This window comes from Mobula hypostoma, chromosome 3, assembly GCF_963921235.1.
Source record: "Mobula hypostoma chromosome 3, sMobHyp1.1, whole genome shotgun sequence".
Lineage (NCBI taxonomy): Eukaryota > Metazoa > Chordata > Chondrichthyes > Myliobatiformes > Myliobatidae > Mobula > Mobula hypostoma.
The window spans coordinates 220,079,642-220,100,956 of record NC_086099.1 but is presented as its reverse complement, the minus strand read 5'-3'; the positions used below and the strand labels follow the sequence as shown (position 1 = coordinate 220,100,956).

The window sequence follows — 21,315 nt, the reverse complement described above, 5'->3', positions numbered from 1 at the left end:
ATAGCAGGCCCTTCGGCCCATCGAGACCACACCACCCAATTACCCCCATGTGGCTAATTAAACTACTAACCAGTACGTCTTTGGATTGTGGGAGGAAACCAGAGCAGCTGGGGAAACCCAAGCAGTCACAGGGAGAACATAAAACTAGCTGCAACATTACCTCTCGGCTCTTAAACTCAATCCCATGATTGATGAAGGCCAATGCACCGTATGCCTTCTTAACCACAGAGTCAACCTGTGTAGCAGCTTTGAGTGTCCAATGGACCCGGACCCCAAGGTCCATCTGATCCTCCACACTGCCAAGAGTCTTGCCATTAATACTATATTCTGCCATCATATTTGACCTACAAAAATGAACCACTTCACACTTGTCTGTGTTGAACTCCATCTGCCACTTTTCAGTCCAGTTTTGCATCCTATCAATGTCCTGCTGTAACCTCTGACAGCCCTCCACACTATCCACAACACACCCAACCTTTGTGTCATCAGCAAATGTATTAACCCATCCCTCCACTTCCTCATCCAGGTCATTATTAAAAATCACAAAGAGAAGGATCCCAGAACAGATCCCTGAAGCACACCACTGGTCACCAACCTCCATGAAGAATATGACCTGTCTACAACCGCTCTTTGCCTTCTGAGGGCAAGGCAGTTCTGGATCCACAAAGCAATGTCCCCTTGGATTCCATGTCTCTTTACTTTCTCAATGAGCCTTGCATGGGGTACTTTATCAAATGCCTTGCTAAAATCCATATACACTACATCTACGACTCTACCTTCATCCTTGTGCAAAAAATTCAATCAGGCTCGTAAGGCATGATCTGCCTTTCACAAAGCCACGCTGACTATATCTAATCATATTATGCCTCTCCAAATGTTCAAAAATCTCAGGATCTTCTCCATCAACTTACCAACCACTGAAGTAAGACTCACTGATCTATAATTTCCTGGGCTATCTCTACTCCTTTTCTTGAATAAGGGAACAACATCCACAAGCCTCCAATCCTCCGGAACCTTTCCCATCCTCATTAATGATGTAAAGATCATTGCCAGAGGCTCAGCAATCTCCTCCCTCGCTTCCCACAGTAGCCTGGGGTACATCCCATCCAGTCCCAGTGACTTATCCAACTTGATGCTTTCCAAAAGCTTCAACACATCCTCTTCCTTAATATCTACATTCTCAAGCTTTTCAGTCCACTGCAAGCCATCCCTACAATCGCCAAGATCCTTTTCCGTAGCGAATACTGAAGCAAAGTATTCATTAAGTACCTCCGCTATTTCCTCTGGTTCCATACACACTTTTCCACTGTCACACTTGATTGGTCCTATTCTCTCACATCTTATCCTCTTGCTCTTCACATACTTGTAGAATGCCTTGGGGTTTTCCTTACTCCTGTCCACCAAGGCCTTCTCATGGCCCCTTCTGGCTCTCCTAATTTCATTCTTAAGCTCCTTCCTGCTAGCCTTATAATCTTCTAGATTCTATATCATTACCTAGTTTATTGAACCTTTCGTAAGCTCTTCTTGACTGGATTTACAACAGCCTTTGTACACCACGGATCTTATACCCTACCATCCTTTCCATGTCTCATTGGAACGTACCTACTCAACCCCACGCAAATATCCCATGAACATTTGCCACATTTCTTCGGTAAGTTTCCCTAAGAATATCTGTTTCCAATTTATGCTTCCAAGTTCCTGCTTAATAGCCTCATAGTTCCCCTTACTCCAATTAAACATTTCCCTAACTTGTCTGTTCCTATCCCTCTCCAATGCTATGGTAAAGGAGATAGAATTGTGATCACTATCTCCAAAATGCTCTCCCACTGAGAGACCTGACACCTGACCAGGTTCATTTCCCAATACCAGATCAAGTACAACCTCTCCTCTTGTAGGCTTATCTATATATTGTGTCAAGAAACCTTCCTGAACACACCTAACTAACTCCACCCCATCTAAACCCCTCACTGTAGGGAGATGCCAATCAATATTTGGGAAATTAAAATCTCCCACCACAACAACCCTGTTATTATTACTCCTTTCCAGAATCTGTCTCCTTATCTGCTCCTTGATGTCCCTGTTACTATTGGGTGGTCTATAAAAAACACCCAGTAGAGTTATTGACCCCTTCCTATTCCTAACTTCCACCCACAGAGACTCTGTAGACAACCCTTCCATGACTTCCTCCTTTTCTGCAGCCGTGACACCATCTCTGATCAACAGTGCCACGCCTCCACCTCTTTTGCCTCCCTCCCTGTCCTTTCTGAAACATCTAAAGCCTGGCACTTGAAGTCGCCATTCCTGCCACTGCACCATCTAAGTCTCTGTAATGGCCACAACATCATAGCTCCAAGTGCTGATCCATGCTCTAAGCTCATCCGCTTTATTCATGATACTCCTCGCATTAAAATAGACACATCTCAAATCATTGGTCTGAGTGTGTCCCTTCTCTATCACCTGCCTATCCTCCCTTTTGCACTGTCTGCAAACTTTCTCTATTCGTGAGCCAACCTCCCTTTCCTCCGTCACTTCAGTTCGGTTCCCTTCCCCCAGCAATTCTAGTTTAAACTCTCCCCAGTAGCCTTAGCAAACCTCCCTGCCAGGATATTGGTCCCCCTCGGATTCAAGTGCAACCCGTCGTTTTTGTACAGGTCACACCTCCCCAACAGAGGTCCCAATAATCCAGAAATCTGAATCCCTGCCCCTGCTCCAATCCCGCAGCCACACATTTATCCTCACCTCATTCTATTCCTATACTCACTGTCATGTGGCACAGGCAGTAATCCCGAGATTACTACCTTTGCGGTCCTGCTTCTCAACTTCTTTCCTAACTCCCTGTAGTCTGTTTTCAGGATATCCTCCCTTTTCCTACCTATGTCATTGGTACCAATATGTACCATGACCTCTGGCTGTTCTCCTTCCCATTTCAAGATATCATGGATGCGATCAGAAACATCCCAGACCCTGGCACCTGGGAGGCAAACTACCATCTGCGTTTCTTTCCTGTGTCCACAGAATCGCCTATTTGACCCCCTAACTATAGAGTCCCCTATCACTACTGCCTTCCTCTTCCTTTCCCTACCCTTCTGAGCCACAGGGCCAGACTGTGTACCAGGCAACTCTATACTGTTGCTTCCCCCAGGTAGGCTGTCCCCCCCTAACAGTACTCAAACAGGAATACTTATTTTTAAGGGGGACAGCCACTGGGGTACTCTCTAGCACCTGCTTTTTGCCCTTCCCTCTCCCGATGTTACCCACTTCTCTGTCTCCTGTGGTCCCAGGATGACTACCTGCCTATAGCTCCTCTCTATCGCCTCCTCACTCTCCCTGACCAGACGAAAGTCATTGAGCTGCAGCTCCAGTTCCCTAACGCGGTCTCTAAGGAGCTGCAGCTCGACGCACCTGGTGCAGATGTGGTCGTCCAGGAGTCTCTAGGACTTCCCACATGTGACACTGAGCACAGAAAACTGGCCTCACACGTATAATCTCTGTCTTTATTTTAAACAGATAACCTACCTGGCCTCGACCCTCTATTGCGAAGCACCGTTGAGCCAAAGCCTTCCTACTCTGTCTCCCACTACTCCGTCGCCTGCTCTGTAAATCTGTCTTCTTTTTAAACTCTTCTCACTGTTCTCACTGGCCAGCCTCCACGCGCTTGTGCAGTCGTGCCCCGTTCAAACTGCCAAAGAAATAACCATTACCTTTCAATTCTGCTCACTTTTAAACTCTTCCCGCTGTTCTCACTGGCTGACCTCCACGCACTTGCGCAGTCGTGTCCCATTCAAACTGCCAAAGAAATAACCTTTCACCCTTAACCCATGACTTCTGATTGTAGTCGCACCCAATCTCTGTAGACAAAGCCTACTTGCATTTACCCAATCTATACACCTCATAATACACCTATCAAATCTCCTCACAGTCTTCGACGTTCCAAGGAATAAAGTCCTAACCTATTCAATCTTTAGTTGTAACTCAATCCTCCAGTCCCAGCAACATCCTTGTAAATTTTCTCTGTGCTCTTTCAATCTTGTTTACATCTTTCCTGTAGGTAGGTGACCAAAACTGCACACAATACTCCAAATTAGGCCTCACCAACATCTTATACAACTTCAACATAACATCCCATCTCCTGTACTCAATACATTGATTTATGAAGGCCAGTGTGACGTTGTGGCCATTACAGAGACTCGGATGTCTCAGGAACGGGAATGGCTGCTGAATGTGCTAGGCTTTAGGTGTTTCAAAAAGAACAGAGGACGGGGAAAAAAGATGGGGGTGTGGCTTTGCTAATTAGGGATAGTGTCATGGCTGCAGAAAAGGAGGAAGACATGGAGGTATGGTCTACTGAGTCAGTGTGGGTGGAAGTCAGAAACAGGACAGGAGCAATAACTCTACTGGGTGTTTTTATAGACCCTCTAATAGTAACAGGGATATTGAGGAGCAGATAGGGAGACAGATTCTGGCTATCCACATGATTTGCCTCACGACAGCGAACACATCCTCCTCTAATCTGTACAGGGTCCATGAAGTTGATGCTGTTTTGCCCCACTTCTATAGACACTGTGTCCATCTCCTGAATAAATACAGATATAAAATGTTTGTATTTAAGATTGCCCCTATCTCTTTTGGCTCCATACATTGCCATTCTGATCTTCCAGAGGACCAATTTTGTCCCTTGAAACCCTTTTGCTCTTAACATCTCTGTAGAATCTCTTGGGATTCTCCTTCATCTTGACTTCTGGGCAGCTTTCTGTCATCTTTTAGCCTTCCTGATTTCTTTCTTGAGTGTTCTTTTGCATTTCTTGTACATCATAAGCACCTCATTTGTTCATACTTGCCTATCCCTGCTATGCACCTCCTTTCTTTTTCTCCTAACCAGAACCTCAATATCTCTTAAAAACCAAGGTTCCCTATACTTGTTAACCTTACCTTTTATTCTGACAGGCACACACAAGCTTTGTAGTCTCAAATTCTCTTTTGAAGGCCTCTCACTTACTAAGTACACATTTGGCAGAAAACAGCCTGTCCCAATCCACACCTGCCAGATTTTTTCTGTTATCAGCAAAATTGGCCTTTTTCCAATTTAGAACCTCTACCCGAGGACCACACCTATCTTTTTCCTTGACACTAATGACATTATGATCATCAGATGCAAAGTGTTCCCCCACACAAACTTCTGTCACCTGTCCTGTCTCGTTCCCTAATAGCAGATCCATTATCACACACTCTCTGGTTGGGACTTCTACGTACTGATTAAGGAAACTTCCTTGAACACATTAGACAAACTCTATCACATCTAGTCCTTTTACAGTATGGGATTCCCAGTCAATATGTGGAAAGTTAAGATCACCAACTATAACATCCTTATGTTTCTTGCAATAGTCTGTACACTCTCTCTACAAATGTTTTCCTCTAAATCCCTCAGACTGTCGGGTGGTCTGTAATATAGCCCCATTAATGTGGTCATACCTTTCTCATTTCTCAGTTCCACCCATGACGCCTCACTAGACACGTTCTCTAGTCTGTCCTGACTGAGCACAACCATGATATTTTTCTTAACTAGTAAGGCCACCCCTCCTTCTTTAATCCCTCCCACTCTGTCATGTCTAAAACAACGGAATCCTGGAATATTGAGCTGCCAGTCCTGCCCTTCCTGCAACCAAATCTCACTAATGCCTTGGTTCAAAATAGTACAAAAGGAAAAAAAAAAATGCAAAATATAGAGTTAGAGTTGCAGGGGAAATGCAGCACAGGTAGACAATGATCAAAAGGTACATCTAATGTCAGAAATGTTTACAATATACATCCTGAAATTCTTTTTCTTCACAAATATCCACAAAAACAGGAGTGTCCCAAAGAATGAATGGCAGTTAAGTGTTAGAACCCTAAAGCCACTCCCCAGCTCCCCCTCCCACGCACAAACAGCAGCAAGGCAATAACCCCCCTCCCCCACCAGCAAAAAAGCATCATTGCCCTCCACTGAGCACTCAAGCGTGCAGCAAAGCATCATCTCCACCAAGATGCAACACAGAGCATCATAGGAAGTCATTCCTGCCTGTGGCCATCAAACTTTACAACTCCTCCCTTGGAGGGTCAGACACCTTGAGCCAATAGGCTGGTCCTGGACTTATTTCCTGGCATAATTTACATATTACTATTTAACTATTTATGGTTTTATTACTATTTAATTATTTATGGTGTAACTGTAACGAAAACCAATTTTCCCCGGGATCAATAAACTATGATTAAAGAGACAGACTTGCAGTACCCAAAGATTACTTGTCCACCCAGTAATTCGACATACCACAGGCTCTCTCTCTCCCCCTAATAAGGGAAAAAGAGATGTCTCCATTTCTCCCGCGACACCTCATTCAGGGGCACCAGTCTAGAATCATCCCATCTCCAGAGCCACGAAAATCCAGCACCCTGAAGCCACACTAGTTTTCCAGGCTGCATCCTTGGGATATCAAAAAGCGATCAGTCGTGAGACCCTGAGAACTGGTCCCATTCCCACAAAGAACTGAAGTCAGGGTGTAACTCCAGGTCAGGGTCTTCAAAAGAACCTTGAAAAGGGGAAAAAAAAGAGATATCAAAGATAGAAATAGAGCTGTTTCTGAAGATGCAAGCAAAGGTGTTGCCATTTAGCGCCATCATAAATTTGCACTGCCCCTCAATATGTGCCGTGTCATGGGCAATCATGGTCTTCTATCTGTCTCTAATCAGCCTTTGGGAAGACCCCCTTTATGCTATTGTTTTTGCTCTTTTCTCTATCCATGACCAAAATTGTTCTGGGCAAATTTTTCTACAGACGTGGTTTTCCATTACCTTCTTCTGGGCAGTGTCTTTACAAGGCAGGTGACCGCGGCCATTATCAATACTCTTCAGAGATTGTCTGCCTGGTGTCAGTGGTCGCACAACCAGGACTGGTGATCTACACCGGCTGCTCATACGACCATCCACCACCTGTTCCCATGGCTTCACGTGACCCTGATCGGAAAGGGTGGGGCTAAGCTGGTGCTACTCCTTGCCCGAGGGTGGCCTGCAGGCTAACAGAGGGAAGGAGCACCTTACACCTCCTTTGGTAGAGACGTATCTCCACCCCACCACCCATTGATCTACCTAGGTCTTTTAATATTCAATAGGTTTTAATGAGATTTCACCCCGCCCCGCCCCACATTCTTGTAAACTCCCGCGATTGCAGGGCCAGATCTATCACACATTCCTCATGCAGTAACCTTTTCAGTCCTGGAAACGTTCTCATGAACTTCCTTTGGACCCTCTCCAATGCCGTGTGTGTGTGCGTGTGTGCGCGTGTGCGCGTGTGCGCGTGTGTGCGTGTGTGTGTGTGTGTGTGTGTGTGTGTGTGTGTGTGTGTGTATGCACTTGCAATTAACTATTTAAGTTCCACTGTAACACCCTCCTACTTCTGCCTCCAGACTGGCTGTAAAGCTGTGATGGTCCTTCTCCATTACTGCATCATGGCACATAACTTCTGGCTGCTGGTGGAGGGCCTGTACTTGCACACTCTGCTGGTCATTTCCTTCTCGGAGAGGAAGTACTTCCGCCGGTACATGCTCCTTGGCTGGGGTAGGTATGGACGTCTACAGACGCATTTGTCTCTGTCACTGGATTACACTGGGTCTCCTTTGCATTTTATTTAAAGACACAGCTCAGTAGCTGGCCCATGCTGGCCACAGACACCCACGTGATTACGTGACCTACTAACGGGTGCACCTTTGGAATGTGGCAGGAAACCGGAGCACCCAGAGAAAGCCCACGTAGTCATGGGGAGAACATGCCAACGCCTCACAGCAGTGCAATCGAACTCGAGTCGCTGACGCTGAACGAGTGTTATGCTAAACGCTACGTTTCTCTGCCACCTTCAGGGATTGTAATTGTCGTCAAGGATGGCACAGTAGCATAGCGATCAGTGTAACACTGTTACTGTGCCGTCGGTCACCAATCCGGGTTCAATTCCCGCCGCTGTCTGTAAGGAGTTCGTAACTCTCCCGGTGACCACGTGGAGTTCCTCCGGGTGCTCCAGTTCCCTCCCACACTCCAAGGGCGAACGGGTTACTGTCAGTAAGTTGTGGGCATGCTACGCGGGCATCACTTGCAGACTGCCCTCAGCATAACACTGTGACTGGTTATTGAGGCAAATGCTACATTTCACTGTATGTTTGACGTACATGTGACAAATAAAACTCACCTAAATTAATCCTAAATCTGAATTGGTTTACTGTTATTTTATGTACCAAGATAGAGCACTGTGCAAAAGTCTCAGACACATATATGGAGCTAGGGTGCCTAAGACTTTAACACAGTACTGTAGTAATTTTATATATTGCACTGTACCGTCGCTACAAAAAAAAGCAAATTTCATGACGTGTGAGTGATGATAAACCTGATTCTGATATGGGTCTCTGTTGTAGACTGAGAGTGGGAAGGGGGCAGGGAGAGGGGAATCATGGTTGGGAAAAGGGGAAGAACATAAGAACATAGGAAATAGGAGCAGGAGTCGGCCATCCGGCCCATCGAGCCTGCCCTGCCATTCAATAAGATCATGGCTGATCTGTCTGTAAACTCAGCTCCACCTACCTGCCTTTTCCCCATAACCCTTAATTCCCTTACTATGTAAAAAACTATCTAACTGTTTCTTAATATATTTAGTGAGGAAACCTCAACTGCTTCCCTGGGCAGAGAATTCCATAGATTCACCACTCTCTGGGAAAAGCAGTTTCTCCTCATCTCCGTCCTAAATCTTCTCCCCTGAATCCTGAGGTAATGTCCCCTAGTTCTAGTCTCACCTACCAATGAAAACAACTTTCCTACTTCTATCTTATCTATCCCTTTCAAAATTTTGTATGTTTCTATAAGATCCCCTCTCATTCTTCTGAGCTCCAGAGAATATAGTCCCAGGCGACTCAATCACTCCTCATAGGTTAACTCCTTCATCCCTGGAATCAATCTGGTGAACCTCCTCTGCACTGCCTCCAAAGCCAGTATATCCTTCCTCGAGTACAGAGACCAGAACTGCACACAGTACTCCCGGTGTGCCCTCACCAGTACCCTGATTAGTTGCAGCATGACCTCCCTGCTGTTGAATTCAATCCCTCTGGCAATGAAGGCCAGCATTCCGTTTGCCTTCTTAATAACCTGTGGCACCTGCAAGCCAACTTTTTGCAATTCATGAAAAAACACTTCCAAGTCCCTCTGCACAACAGCATGCTGCAATATTTCACCATTTAAATAATAATCTGCTCTTCTATTATTCTGTCCAAAGTGGAGGATCTCGCATTTACCAACATTGTATTCCATCTGCCAGACCTTGGCCCACTTACTTAACCTGTCTGTATCCCTCTGCAGACTCTCCACATCCTCTGTACAATTTGCTTTTCTACTCAGTTTAGTGTCATCAGCAAATTTTGCTACGCTACACTCAGTCCCCTCTTCCAAATCGTCAGGGAAGGGGGAAGGAGCAGGAAACACCAGAGGGACATTTTGTAATGGTCTGTAAAGATCAATAAAACCAATTGCTTGGAATCAAATGATTTTGCCTGGTGTCTCAGGGCTGGGTGTGTCTGCACCCTCGCTACACTCCTGTCCTTGGCACTCCTTCTCTGCCACCTGTCCCACACCCCTCCTGCGGCACTCCACCCTCACCATTCGCAACATCCTTTGCTCCAGCCAGATTTACAAACTTGCTCTTCACTCCACGTTGACAAATACAGTACAGACTATATACATCCAAGCTGTATATATCTGCCTCAAACTTTTTCACAGTGCTGTATGTACTTTGGAAACTTGTACATGCTTTCCAGTCATAATTACGTTGAGGTAGCACAAAAGGAAAAAAAATCTGACAGAGCAAAGTACGGTGAGTGTGGGTCACCGCGGGAAGTGTGTGGGACAGATGGCAGTGGAAGAGTGCCAGGGCGGGTGGGGGGTAGTGCGGGTGCAGACACACCCAACGCTGATACAGCAGCCAGGTCGTTTGATTCCAAACAATTGGTTTATTGATTGTTACAGAATGTCTCTCTGGTGTTTCCCTTCCCCTCCCTCTTCCCCTTTTCCCGACCATGATTCCCCTCTCCCTGCCCCCTTCCCACCCTCAGTCCACAATGGAGACCCTTATCAGAATCAGGTTTATCATCGCTCACATTTGTCATGAAATTTGTTGTTTTGTTTATTTGCGGCAGCAATACAGTGCAGTGTTGGCAATACTCGGATACTGCCCTTTTACATAAGCTTCTACATGCAGTCCAGACAGATCGTTCCATGCAGTGAGGTGGCACTGCCCATTGTTTCAGTTACAGAGAACGTGCAGCAGTGCAAGTCGGTAAATAAGGTGCAGGGTGATCTCAGGCAGACTGAGAGCCAACAAGGCCACCTTTGTTGTACAGGAGGTCCATAAGCAATCTGATTAGAGAGGAGAGTGGACCACGGGAGCAGGAGAAGGAAAAGAGGCACCGGGGGAAGTGCTGGGCACGTGAGGAGAAGAGAAGGGGTAAGAGGGGAGCCAGGTTGGGGAATGGAAAAAGAGAAGAGAGGGCTGGGGAGAAGTTACCAGTACTAGAAATTAGCGGAACATCCTCCACCTCTCACCTCCCAGCTTCGCACTTCATCACCCCTCCCCCAACCACCTACCTTCCTCCTCACCTGGTCTCACCTATCGCTTGTCCGCTTGTAGTCCTTCCCTTCCCCCACCTTATTCTGGATTCTATTCCAGTCCTGAAGAAGAGTCTGAGCCTGAAACAGCGACTGCTCCCCTCCATAGATGCTGCCTGACCTGCTGAGTTCCTCCAGCATTTTGTGTGGTTGGCATATATTCAGTGGCCAATTTATTAGATACCTCCTAAATCTGAATTGGTTTACTGTTATGTTATGTACCAAGACACAGCACTGTGCAGAAGTCTCAATAAGGTGACCACTGAGTCTATGTTTTTGGGCTTTTGCTGCTATAGCCCATCTACTTCAAGGTTCTTCACGTTGGGCGTTCAGCACACCACTGTTGTAACACGTGGTTATTTGAGTTACCTGTCAGCTTGAACCAGTCTGGCCATTCTCCCCTGACCTCTCTCATTAATAAGGCATTTTCACCCACAGAACAGCCACTCACTGGATGTTTTTTTCACACCATTCTCTGTAAACTGTACACACCATTGTGCATGAAAGTCCCAGGAGTTTCTGAGATACTCAAACCACCCCATCTGGCACCAACAATCATTCCTCGGTCAAAATCACTTAGGTCACATTTCTTCCCCATCCTGATGTTTAGTCTGAACCTCTTGATGTTTGGTCTGAATGCTTTTATGCATTGACTTGCTGCCACGTGATTGGCTGATCAGATATTTGCATTAATGAACGGGTGTACAAGTGCACCTAGTAAAGTGGCCACTGAGTATTTATTCCTGTGATCTAAGGATTGCCAGCATTTATTACACATCCTTAATTGTACTTGAAGATGGTGGTGAGACACTTCCCTGAACCACTGCAGTCCTTCTAATGAAGATGTCCCTACAGTGTGGTTAGAGTAGGAGAGCCGGGATTGAGAGCTTGCTGTCCACAAAGTTCAGTCCCTTGGCATTTCAAAACGAAGTAGTAAATTGGATTCAACATTGGCTTCACAGAAGAAGTCAGAGAGTGGTAGTAGATAGGTACCTGTCTGACTGGAGGCCTGTGACAAGTGATGCCCTGCAGAGATCATTGCTGGGTGCTTTGCTGTTTGTCATCTATAACAATAACCTGGATGATAATGTGGTAAACTGGACCAGTAAATTTGCAGATAACGCCAAGATTGGGGGCATAGTGAACAGCGAGTTAGACTATCGAAGATTTGGATCAGCTGGGAAAATGGCAGATGGAGTTTAATGCAGACAGGTGTGATGTGGTGCACTTTGAGAGGACCAACCAGGATAGGAGCAGTAGGGAACTGAGGAGTGTGGTAGAGCAGAGGGATCTGGTAATGCATTAATTTCTTCAAAGTGGTATCACAGAGAGATAGGGTCATAAAGAGAGCTTTGGTATGTTGGGCCTCATAAATCAAAGTATTGAGTACTGGAGTTGAGATGTTATGTAGAAGTTGTATAAGACGTTGATAAGATCTACCTTGGAGTTTTGTGTGCAGTTTTGAACACCTACGTACAGGAAACAAATAAATGAGATTGAAAGAGTGCAGACAAAATTTACAATGATGTTGCCAGGACTGGAGGACCCTGAGTTATAGGGAAAGGTTGAGTAGGTTAGGACCCTATTCCCTGGAGCGTAGGAGAATGAGGGGAGATTTGATAGGGGTATACAAAATTATGCGGGATATAGATAGGGTAAGTGCAAGCACACATTTTCCACTGAGGTTGGGTGAGACTAGAATTAGAGGTCATGGGTTAAGGGTGAGAAGTGAAATATTTCAGGGGAACCTGAGGGGGAACATCTTCACCCAGAGGGTGGTGAGAGTGTGGAACGGGCTGCCAGCGGAAGTGATGGATGTGGGTTCAATTCCAACACTTAAGGAGAGTTTGGATGAGTACACGGGTGGGAGTGGTATGAAGAACTATGGCACAGCTATGGGTCGTTGGGACTATGCAGAATAACAGTTCAGCAGAGGCTAGATGGGCCGAAGGTCTGTTTCTGTGCTGTAGTGTTGTGTGACTCTCTATGCATTTGGAAGATGCTGCTGGAGAAGACTGGGTGAGTAACTGCAGTGTATTTTGTAGACGGGGTGTGTAACAACCAGCGTATGCTGTTGTGGGGTGGAGAAAGGGTGGGGGATGGGGTGGAATGTATTTCTCGGGTGTCGATTGGGAGTTGTATAAGGTGACTGCTTTGTCCTGAGTGATATCTACTGTATTCGTTGACAGGGTTTCCACTGCTGTTTGTCATCGCTTGGTCCCTCAGTAAATACTACTTTGAAAAGGATGGGTAAGTTTGCGTTACCCAACACCACTGAGTGTTGGTGTAGAATATCTGACTGATAGTATCACAGCCTGGTATGGAAACACCAATGCCCAGGAACGGAAAAGCCTCCAGAAAGAGGTGGATACAGCCCGGTCCGTCAGAGGCAAAGCCCACCCCGTCACTAAGCACACTTGCAAGGAGCACTGCCACAAGCAAGCAGCATTCATCATCAAAGACCCCCACCATCCAGGCCAGGCTCTCGTCTCACTACTGCCATCGGGCAGGAGGTACAGAAGCCTTGGGTCCCACAGCAGTGCTTATTACCCCTCAACCATCAGGCTCCTGAACTGATCTACATAACTTCGCTCACCCACAACTCTGATCTGATTCCACAACCTACAGACTCACTTTCAAGGACTCTTTATGACTTGCTTTCAGTATTATTATTTTTTTTATTTGCACGTAGGTGGTTTGCCAGTCTTTGTCTCTGTGTAGTTTTTCGTTAACGAGCATGGTAGCATAGTGGTTAGCGTGATACTATTACAGTTCAGGCGTCAGAGCTTGGAGGTCAATCCTGGCATCATCTGTAAGGAGTCTCTGTACGTCCTCTCTGTGGAATGTGTGCGTTTTTTCCGGGTCCTCCGGGTTGCTCCCACAGTCCAAAGATGTACCAGGTAAGTTAATTGGTCATTGTAATTTGGTTATGATTAAATCGGGGTTGTCAGGGATTGCTGGGAAGTGTGGCTGGAAAAGCTGGAACAGCCCATTGCACGCTGTACCTCCAAATTAATAATATATAAATAAAATTCTATTTTATGTTTTCCTGTAAATGCCTGCAAGAAAATAAATCTTAAGCTAGTATATGGTAACATATAGAAATGTACAAAAGCCCCTAGACACATGTAAAAAAAATTCAGTAAAGCGAAGGTGCTTTCAAAAACAAAGAAATGTTTCTAAATATCAAAAAGTTAACTGTAAGGAACAGTAAGCAGTAAAAAACTAAATAAAGTCTGTATTTGGTGCCTTTAAAACTCCATCAATTCTCTTGGGTACAGGGTCATACAGTTTCAACAGAAAATTGGCGAGTAGGTTGTTCCAAGCATCTTGGAGAACTTGCCACAGTTCTTCTGCAGACTTTGGCTGTCTCACTTGCTTCTGCCTTTCCAGGTAATCTTAGACAGCCTCAGTGATATTGAGATCAGGGCTCTGTGGAGGCTATACCATCTGAAACCATGTAAAAAATCTAGAGTGCACAGTACTTTGATAATAAATTTACTTTGAGGGAGGGAGTGGGATGTGGGACTGCCTCCAGGCTGAACAGGGAGGAAGGAGTAGAAGGAATGAAGAGTCTGAGAGGAAGTTCTCAAGGAGTATGAACACCTGCAAGGAACCCCCCTTCCTATCCATGTACCTACCCAAACGCCTTTTAAATGTCTTAATTGTTCCTGCCTCGACCACTTCCTCTGACTGCTCATTCCACGTCCTGACCACTCTGTGTGGAAAAAGTAACACCTGAGATACTTCCTCAATCTTTCCCCTCTGGTGTCTGCCTCTCCTACCCTGGGGAAAGGATCGACTGCTCATCTTATCTATCTTCCTCAATATTTTATGAACCTCTGTAGGTCACACATCGGCCTTCCTCTGCTCCAGGGAGTTCAGGAGAATGAGGGGGGATCTCATAGAAACATTCCGAATGTTAAAAGGCCTGAACAGATTAGATATGGCAAAGTTACTTCCCATGGTAGGGGAGTCTAGGACAAGAGGGCACAACTTCAGGATTGAAGGACATCCATTTAGAATTGAGATGCGGAGAAATTACTTTAGTCAGAGGGAGGTAAATCTGTGGAATTTGTTGCCACGAGTGGCTGTGGAGGCCACGTCATTGGGCGTATTTGAGGCAGAGATAGATAGGTTCTTGATTAGCCAGGGCATCAAAGGGTATGGGGTGAAAGCAGGGGAGTGGGGATGACTGGAAGAATTGGATTGAATGGCGGGGCAGACTCGATGGGCCAAGTGGCCTACTTCTGCTTCTATATGTTATGGCCTATACGTTGAGTGTTGTGCTCATTTCTGGTCACCTCATTTTAGGGAGGGCGGGGAAACTTTAAGAGAGGATGCAGAGGAGATTTAGCAGGATGCTCTCTGGATTAGAGAATGTGACTGATGAGGATAGATTGAGTGAGCTAGGGGCTTTTCTCTTTGGAGTGAAAGAGGATGACAGGTGACTTGAAAGAGGTGTACCAGATAAGAGGCATGGATCAAGCAAGTGTACAGCCACAGACCTTTCCCAGGTCAAACAATAGCTAATGTGGTGGGGAGGGGCATATGTTTGAGGTGATTAGACCAGAGTATAAAGTTCAAGGTTCAAATTAAATGTTATTATCAAAATACATATGTCACCATGAGGTTCATTTTCTTGTGGGCATATGCAATACATCTACAGAATAATCTGCACAAATAAACTGTTCAACCAGAGTGCAAAAACAACAAACTGTGCAAATACTACAAGAAGAAATGTTAAAATGAATAAACAGATGATAAATATTGAGAACATTGCTTATTTATGATTACTAAGTATAGAGGGGATGTCGAGGGTAAGTTCTTTGCACAGCGACTGATGGGTGTGTGGAGTGCCCTGCCGGGGTGGTGGTAGGGGCAAACACATCAGGGATATTAAAGAAACTCTTACACTCATAGAACACCTTAGTACAGAAGCAGGCCCTTCGGCCCATCTAGTGTGTGCCGAACCATTGATCTGCCTGGTCCCATTGACCTGCACCCAGACCATAGCCCTCAATAACCGTCCCATTCATGTATGTATCCAAACTTCTCTTTAATGTCGAAATCGACCCCACGTCCACCACTTGTGCTGACAGCTCATTCCACACTCACCTCCCTCTCAGTGAAGGAATATCTGATGGGCACAGGGATGCTAGAAAAATGGAGGGCTGTGTAGAAGGGAAGGGTTAGATTGCTCTTAGAGTAGGTCAAAAGGCCGGTACAATGTGGGCCCAACAGCCTGTACCATAGAGACCTCTGGCGAGTGTACCTGGTAAATTGGTGTCTGGGGCTTTCTCTGTTTGTGGGTCGTCCTGATTCTAAATGGTCTCTGTTTTCTTTGCTCAGGTGCTGGCAACTCAATGACTCGTCCCTCTGGTGGATCATACGGGCCCCAATTCTTGTGATTATCTTGGTAAGGACGTAGGGGTCATTGTGGCTGGGGGGGGGTGGGCGCGAGGGGGAGGGTATTAAATCCGGGTGTCTGGGGTGGAATCTGCTGATCCTGCACGGCTACAGGGATGGCCTACCGAGCACAAAGCAAACTCCCTGTGATGGGCTGGACACAGCAAGCGGGCAGTGGGGTGGTACCTCGCGTGTAGTGTGGGGAAACACGACATTTAAAAGATTAACTTTACTTGTCACATGTACATCGAAACATATGGCAAACAACCAACAAAGTCCGACTGTTTGTTGGTGGAAGTCCGCAAGTGTTGCCACTCTCCCAGCAGCAACATAGCGTGCCCAGAGCTCACTAACTCCAATCTGAATACCTTTGGAATGTGGGAGGAAACCGGCACCCCTGGAGGAAATGCACACTGTCATGGGGGGAGCACAGAAACTCCTTCTGGCAGAAAGCTTAGTCAGAATGTTTTTCATTCTGAAAAGAGCTCGTGCAGCAGCTGCACCCCAATCTGGATTGTCTTTTAAAGAATTTAGAAACTCAGCATCAGCAGAGGACCAGGACGTATAGGGTGTCAATCCCATTTTAAGAAGTTTATCATAGCCCTCATCGTGAATCTGAGCGCAGGAATCAGAGTGGCAAGTAGGGAATAAGTCTTTAGACGATGAGAAAGGGCCTAGAAAATTATACTGGCCAACTGAACTGAACCTGGGTCTCTGGTATTATGATAGCTTTATGCTATACTATCGTGCTGTGGTGGGGTGAAGATACGTCTCTACCAAAGGAGGTGTAAGGCATTCCTTCCCTCTGCTAGCCTGCAGGTCACCTTGGGCAAGGTGTGGCAGCTGCTTATCCCCACGCTTCCCGATCAGGGTCACATGAAGCCGGGGGAGCAGGTGGTGGATGGTGGTACGAACTGCCGGTGCAGATCATAAGTCCTGGTTATGCGACCACTGACGCCAGGCAGACAATCTCTGAAGAGAATTGATAATGGCTGGGGTCACCTGTCTTGTAAAGACACTGCCCAGAAGAAGGCAATGGCAAACCACTTCTGTAAAAAAACTTGCCAAGAACAATGATGACAGAAAGACGCTGGTGGGCCACCTCATAAGACACGGCATGTAACGAACAAACAATTGAACTGTGCTGTACCGATCACATTGGTAGGAGTCAAAGAACAGTGTGAACAGGGCGAGGTTTCTTTCCCTTAGTGACGGGCACCTGGGGTAGTGGGGGAAGCAGGTACAATAGTGCTGCTTAAGAACCTTTGAAGAGCGACACAGGACTAGGAAAAGACCCTGAGTTTAATTTGGCATTGTTTTCAGCACAGATGTGGCAAATTAATTTTGGTAAGTTGTCACATGTACTGAGGTACAAAGCAAAGCATTAAAAACAAAGACAGAGTGGAGAGCAGGAGACACTTTCCCAGGTGGCAACAGCTAACACAGAGGACAGCTCTTTAAGTGGAGTGAAGGAAAGTTAAGGGGGTGTCTCAGACATAGATTTTTTACACAGAGGTTGGTAAGAGCCTGGAATGGTAGCAGACGCAGATACGTTAGGGGCATATAAGAAATTGTTAGGATATGAGAAAAATGGGGGGGATATGTGCGATGTAGTAGGAAGTGTAGGATTGATCTAAAAGTAGGGTAACAGATCGGCACAACGTTGTGGGCCGAAGGGCCTGTATTGTGCTGTACTGCTGTATGTTATGAAAAAGCATACTGCAGATGGTGAAAGTCTGAAATTAAAACAAAATGAGGAAAGTACCCAGCAGGTCGAGTAGCATTGAGAAACTGAGTGAAAGTTTCAGGTTGGTATCTCATTAGAACTCTAAACTGACATGTTATTTCCCCCCCTTCCCCCCTCTTCTCTTCCCCTCCCCCTCTCCCTCTCACCCCCTCTCTCCCCCCCTCTTCCCCCCACCTCCTCTCTTACCCCCCCTCCAGAACTGAGTGCCCCAGCCAGCTAGGGATTATAGATAAGGGCTCAGCTAATAGGACACCATTCCTGGGTCCCCAGTTCTAACATGCTTTCCCCTCTCTAGATCAACTTCATTCTCTTCGTGTGCATTATCCGCATACTGATACAGAAGTTGCTCTCCCCTGACATTGGACTGCGTGAACCCAGCCAGCAGTACTGGTGAGTATTCCTCCGGGCACTCCCCCCCAGGAGTTTGAAACTGCTCACAGTCCCCACTACTGAGCTGTCGATATAAAGCTGGGGGCGGGGGCAGGGGGGAGAGATGTGAGTGCTGAGGGTTCTCCTAAAGTCGATAACATCTCCTTTGTCCTGTTGACATTGAGGAAGAAGTTATTTGCCTGGCACCAGGCCTCGAGTGCTTCCACCTCCCCTCTCATTGTTGTTGGTGATAAGCCCCAATGAGTGTACATTCTGATGGTAGTCACCAACAGCACAGTGAGTCCCTGCAGTCCAAGGGTTCCTCATCTCGTATAAGCACTTCCCTGAGATTGCTGAGGGACTTGCCGGCACTCCAGTGGCCGCAGGTTTATACTGGCACAGACTCGTGACTCGCCAGAACCCCAGCCGAAGCTGCTGGTTCACTGTGTGAATTGTCTTTCAACAGGAGGCTGGCAAAGTCGACTCTTCTCCTGATACCCCTGTTCGGAATCAATTATATCGTGTTTGCATTCTTCCCTGATAGCTTCAGAGCAGACATAAAGGTGACCTTTGATCTTGCCCTCGGATCCTTTCAGGTAAGGCTCACATCCCATTACCCACTTCCCATTCTCACCTGAACACCAAACTGATCCCACCCATCGTAGATCACCTCCTTCACTGGAATATTTGTCTTCCTCTGACAACCTTTTCAGCCCTGAAACCCTCTGGGAACTCCATACTTGTCTAACTTTAACCTCCTGTTTCCTTCTATGTGCTGTTGATTAGACAGTAGAACTATAAGACACAGGAGAACAACTAGAAACCAATAGGCTCCACTAGTCTCTCCCTGTAACTTTTGACACCATTACTAATCAAGAACCTATCAGCCTCTGATTTAAATATACCCAATGACTTGGCCTCCACAGCCATCCGTGGCAATGAATTCCACAGATTCACCTCCCCCTGGTTAAAGAAATTCCTCCTCATCTCTGTTTCAAATGGACATTCTTCTATTGTGAGGCTGAGCGCTCTGGACAAACACTCTCCCACTATCGGAAACATTTGGGAGGAAACTGGACCACCCAGAATAAGCCCACGTGGCCACAGGGAGAATGTGCAAACTCCACACAGACAGAAAGAGGAATTGAACCCGCTGGTCTGGTGCAGTAGCAGCGTTACGCAATCCTCTACGCATTACAACGACCACGTCTTTGGGACGTGAGATGAAATCAGAGTACTCAGGGAGAGGGGGGGATCCCACACAGTCGCAGGGAGAACATGCAAACTCCACACAGACAGCGCCTGAGATTCATTTTTTTTCTTCAGAACCCGGGTCTCTGGATGTGTGAGATAGCAGCACTACCCCCTGCTCCACTGAGCTGTTGTCCATTCATCTAATGACAGGTGCACAAGCAATGTGAGAAAACAGTGGGAATATCCAGCCGGCCAGGCAGCATCCATGGAGCACAAATGTTTCTGGTTGAATCTATGTAAGCTAATCCTGTAAATCGCAATGTACAATTAACTCAGCAGTTATTTGTACATCATGTTTTAGTAGGAGCAATTCCTTGTATTCCATCTAGGTAGCCTCTAACCTGAGTGCATGAACATCGATTTCTCCATCTTCGAGTGTTTTTCCCCCTTCCCCTTCCCTCTTCAATTCCCCACTCTGGTTCTCCTCTTAACTCCTCTCTTCTCCTCACCTGTCTATCACCTTCATCTCATTAGATTAGATTATGAGGACACACAGTCCTCTTTTATTGTCATTTAGTAATGCATGCATTAAGAAATGATACAATGTTCCTCCAGAATGATATCACAGAAACACAAGACAAACCGACTGAAAAACTGACAAAAACCACATAATTATAACATATAATTAAAACAGTGCAAAGCAATACCATAATTTGATAAAGAACAGACGATGGGCATGGTAAAAAAGAAAGTCTCAAGGTCTCTCAATAGTCCCATCATCTCACGCAGACGGTAGAAGGAAGAAAACTCCCCCTGCCATGAGCTTCCAGCGCCGCAAACTTGCCGATGCAGCACCCTGGAAGTACCGGACCACAGCCAACTCTTGAGTCCGTCTGAAAACTTCGAGCCTCCGACCAGCTCTCCGACACCGAGCACCATCTTTGCTGAGCGCTTCGACCCCAGCCCCGGCAACAGGCAATAGGCAAAGCTGAGGATTTGGGGCCTTCCCCTCCGGAGATTCTCGATCGCACAGTAGCAACGGCAGCGAAGCGGGCATTTCAGAAGTTTCTCCAGGTGTTCCTCCGTGCTTCTCACGGCTGTCTCCATCAAATCAGGATTGTGCACGGCCCCTATTTAACCCTCCTTCTTCCTTTTCTCCCATGGTCCACTCTCCTCTTCTATCAGATTCATTTTTCTTCAGACCTTTAGCTCTTCCACCTATCACCTCCAGGCTTCTTACTTCATCCCCCCCCCCCCCACCCACCCACGTGGCTTCACCTTCTAGCCTGTCCTCCTTCACCTCATTCTTCCCCCACCTTCTTATTCTGGCATCTTCACCCTTCCTCTCCAGTCTTGATGAAGGGTCTTGGCGTGAAACATCTCAACTGTAACTGTTTATTCAGCTCCATAGATGCTGTCTGGCCTGCTGAGTTCCTCCAGCATTGTGTGTCTGTGTGTGTGTTCGTTCGTTACGTTACTCTGGAATTCCGGCATCTGCAGAATCTCTTGCATTCTTGAATCTTGTTGACCTGGAATTTGAACTATGGATGTGGAGACATTCTGCTTGTTCGTTACTGGGTTCGTGTGATTAATTCTTTGCACAGCAGTGCTTATTTTGTTCAGTGACAGATTACTCTCATTTTGTTCTCCATAGGGTTTTATTGTGGCTGTCCTGTACTGTTTCCTGAATGGTGAGGTAAGATGAGACCGTCCTACATATGCCAAATGTGCACACAAACTACAGCTTGTTTCCTCTGTCATCTATTAAGAGACTGCCACACGAATGAAACAAAAATGGAAAGCTATGTAGGAGGGAATGATGGCAGGCTGGAGATACGTCTCTACCAAAGGAGGTGTGAGGTGCTCCTTCCCTCCGCTAGCCTGCAGGTCACCCTTGGGCAGGGTGTAGCACCTGCTTATCCCCACCC

At 46.4% G+C, this 21,315-nt stretch overlaps 1 protein-coding gene across 1 annotated transcript in view; it reads left to right on the top strand.

Moving 5' to 3' along the window:
* The window catches only part of LOC134343783 (vasoactive intestinal polypeptide receptor-like), a 76,594-nt gene that overhangs the window by 43,099 nt on the left and 12,180 nt on the right, over positions 1-21,315 (top strand). Inside the window, exons 8-13 of the mRNA XM_063042516.1 lie at positions 7,437-7,587; positions 12,858-12,918; positions 16,021-16,087; positions 18,120-18,214; positions 18,660-18,789; positions 21,042-21,083. Coding sequence (XP_062898586.1) covers positions 7,437-7,587; positions 12,858-12,918; positions 16,021-16,087; positions 18,120-18,214; positions 18,660-18,789; positions 21,042-21,083 — 546 coding nt within the window. The remainder of the gene's footprint in view (positions 1-7,436; positions 7,588-12,857; positions 12,919-16,020; positions 16,088-18,119; positions 18,215-18,659; positions 18,790-21,041; positions 21,084-21,315) is intronic.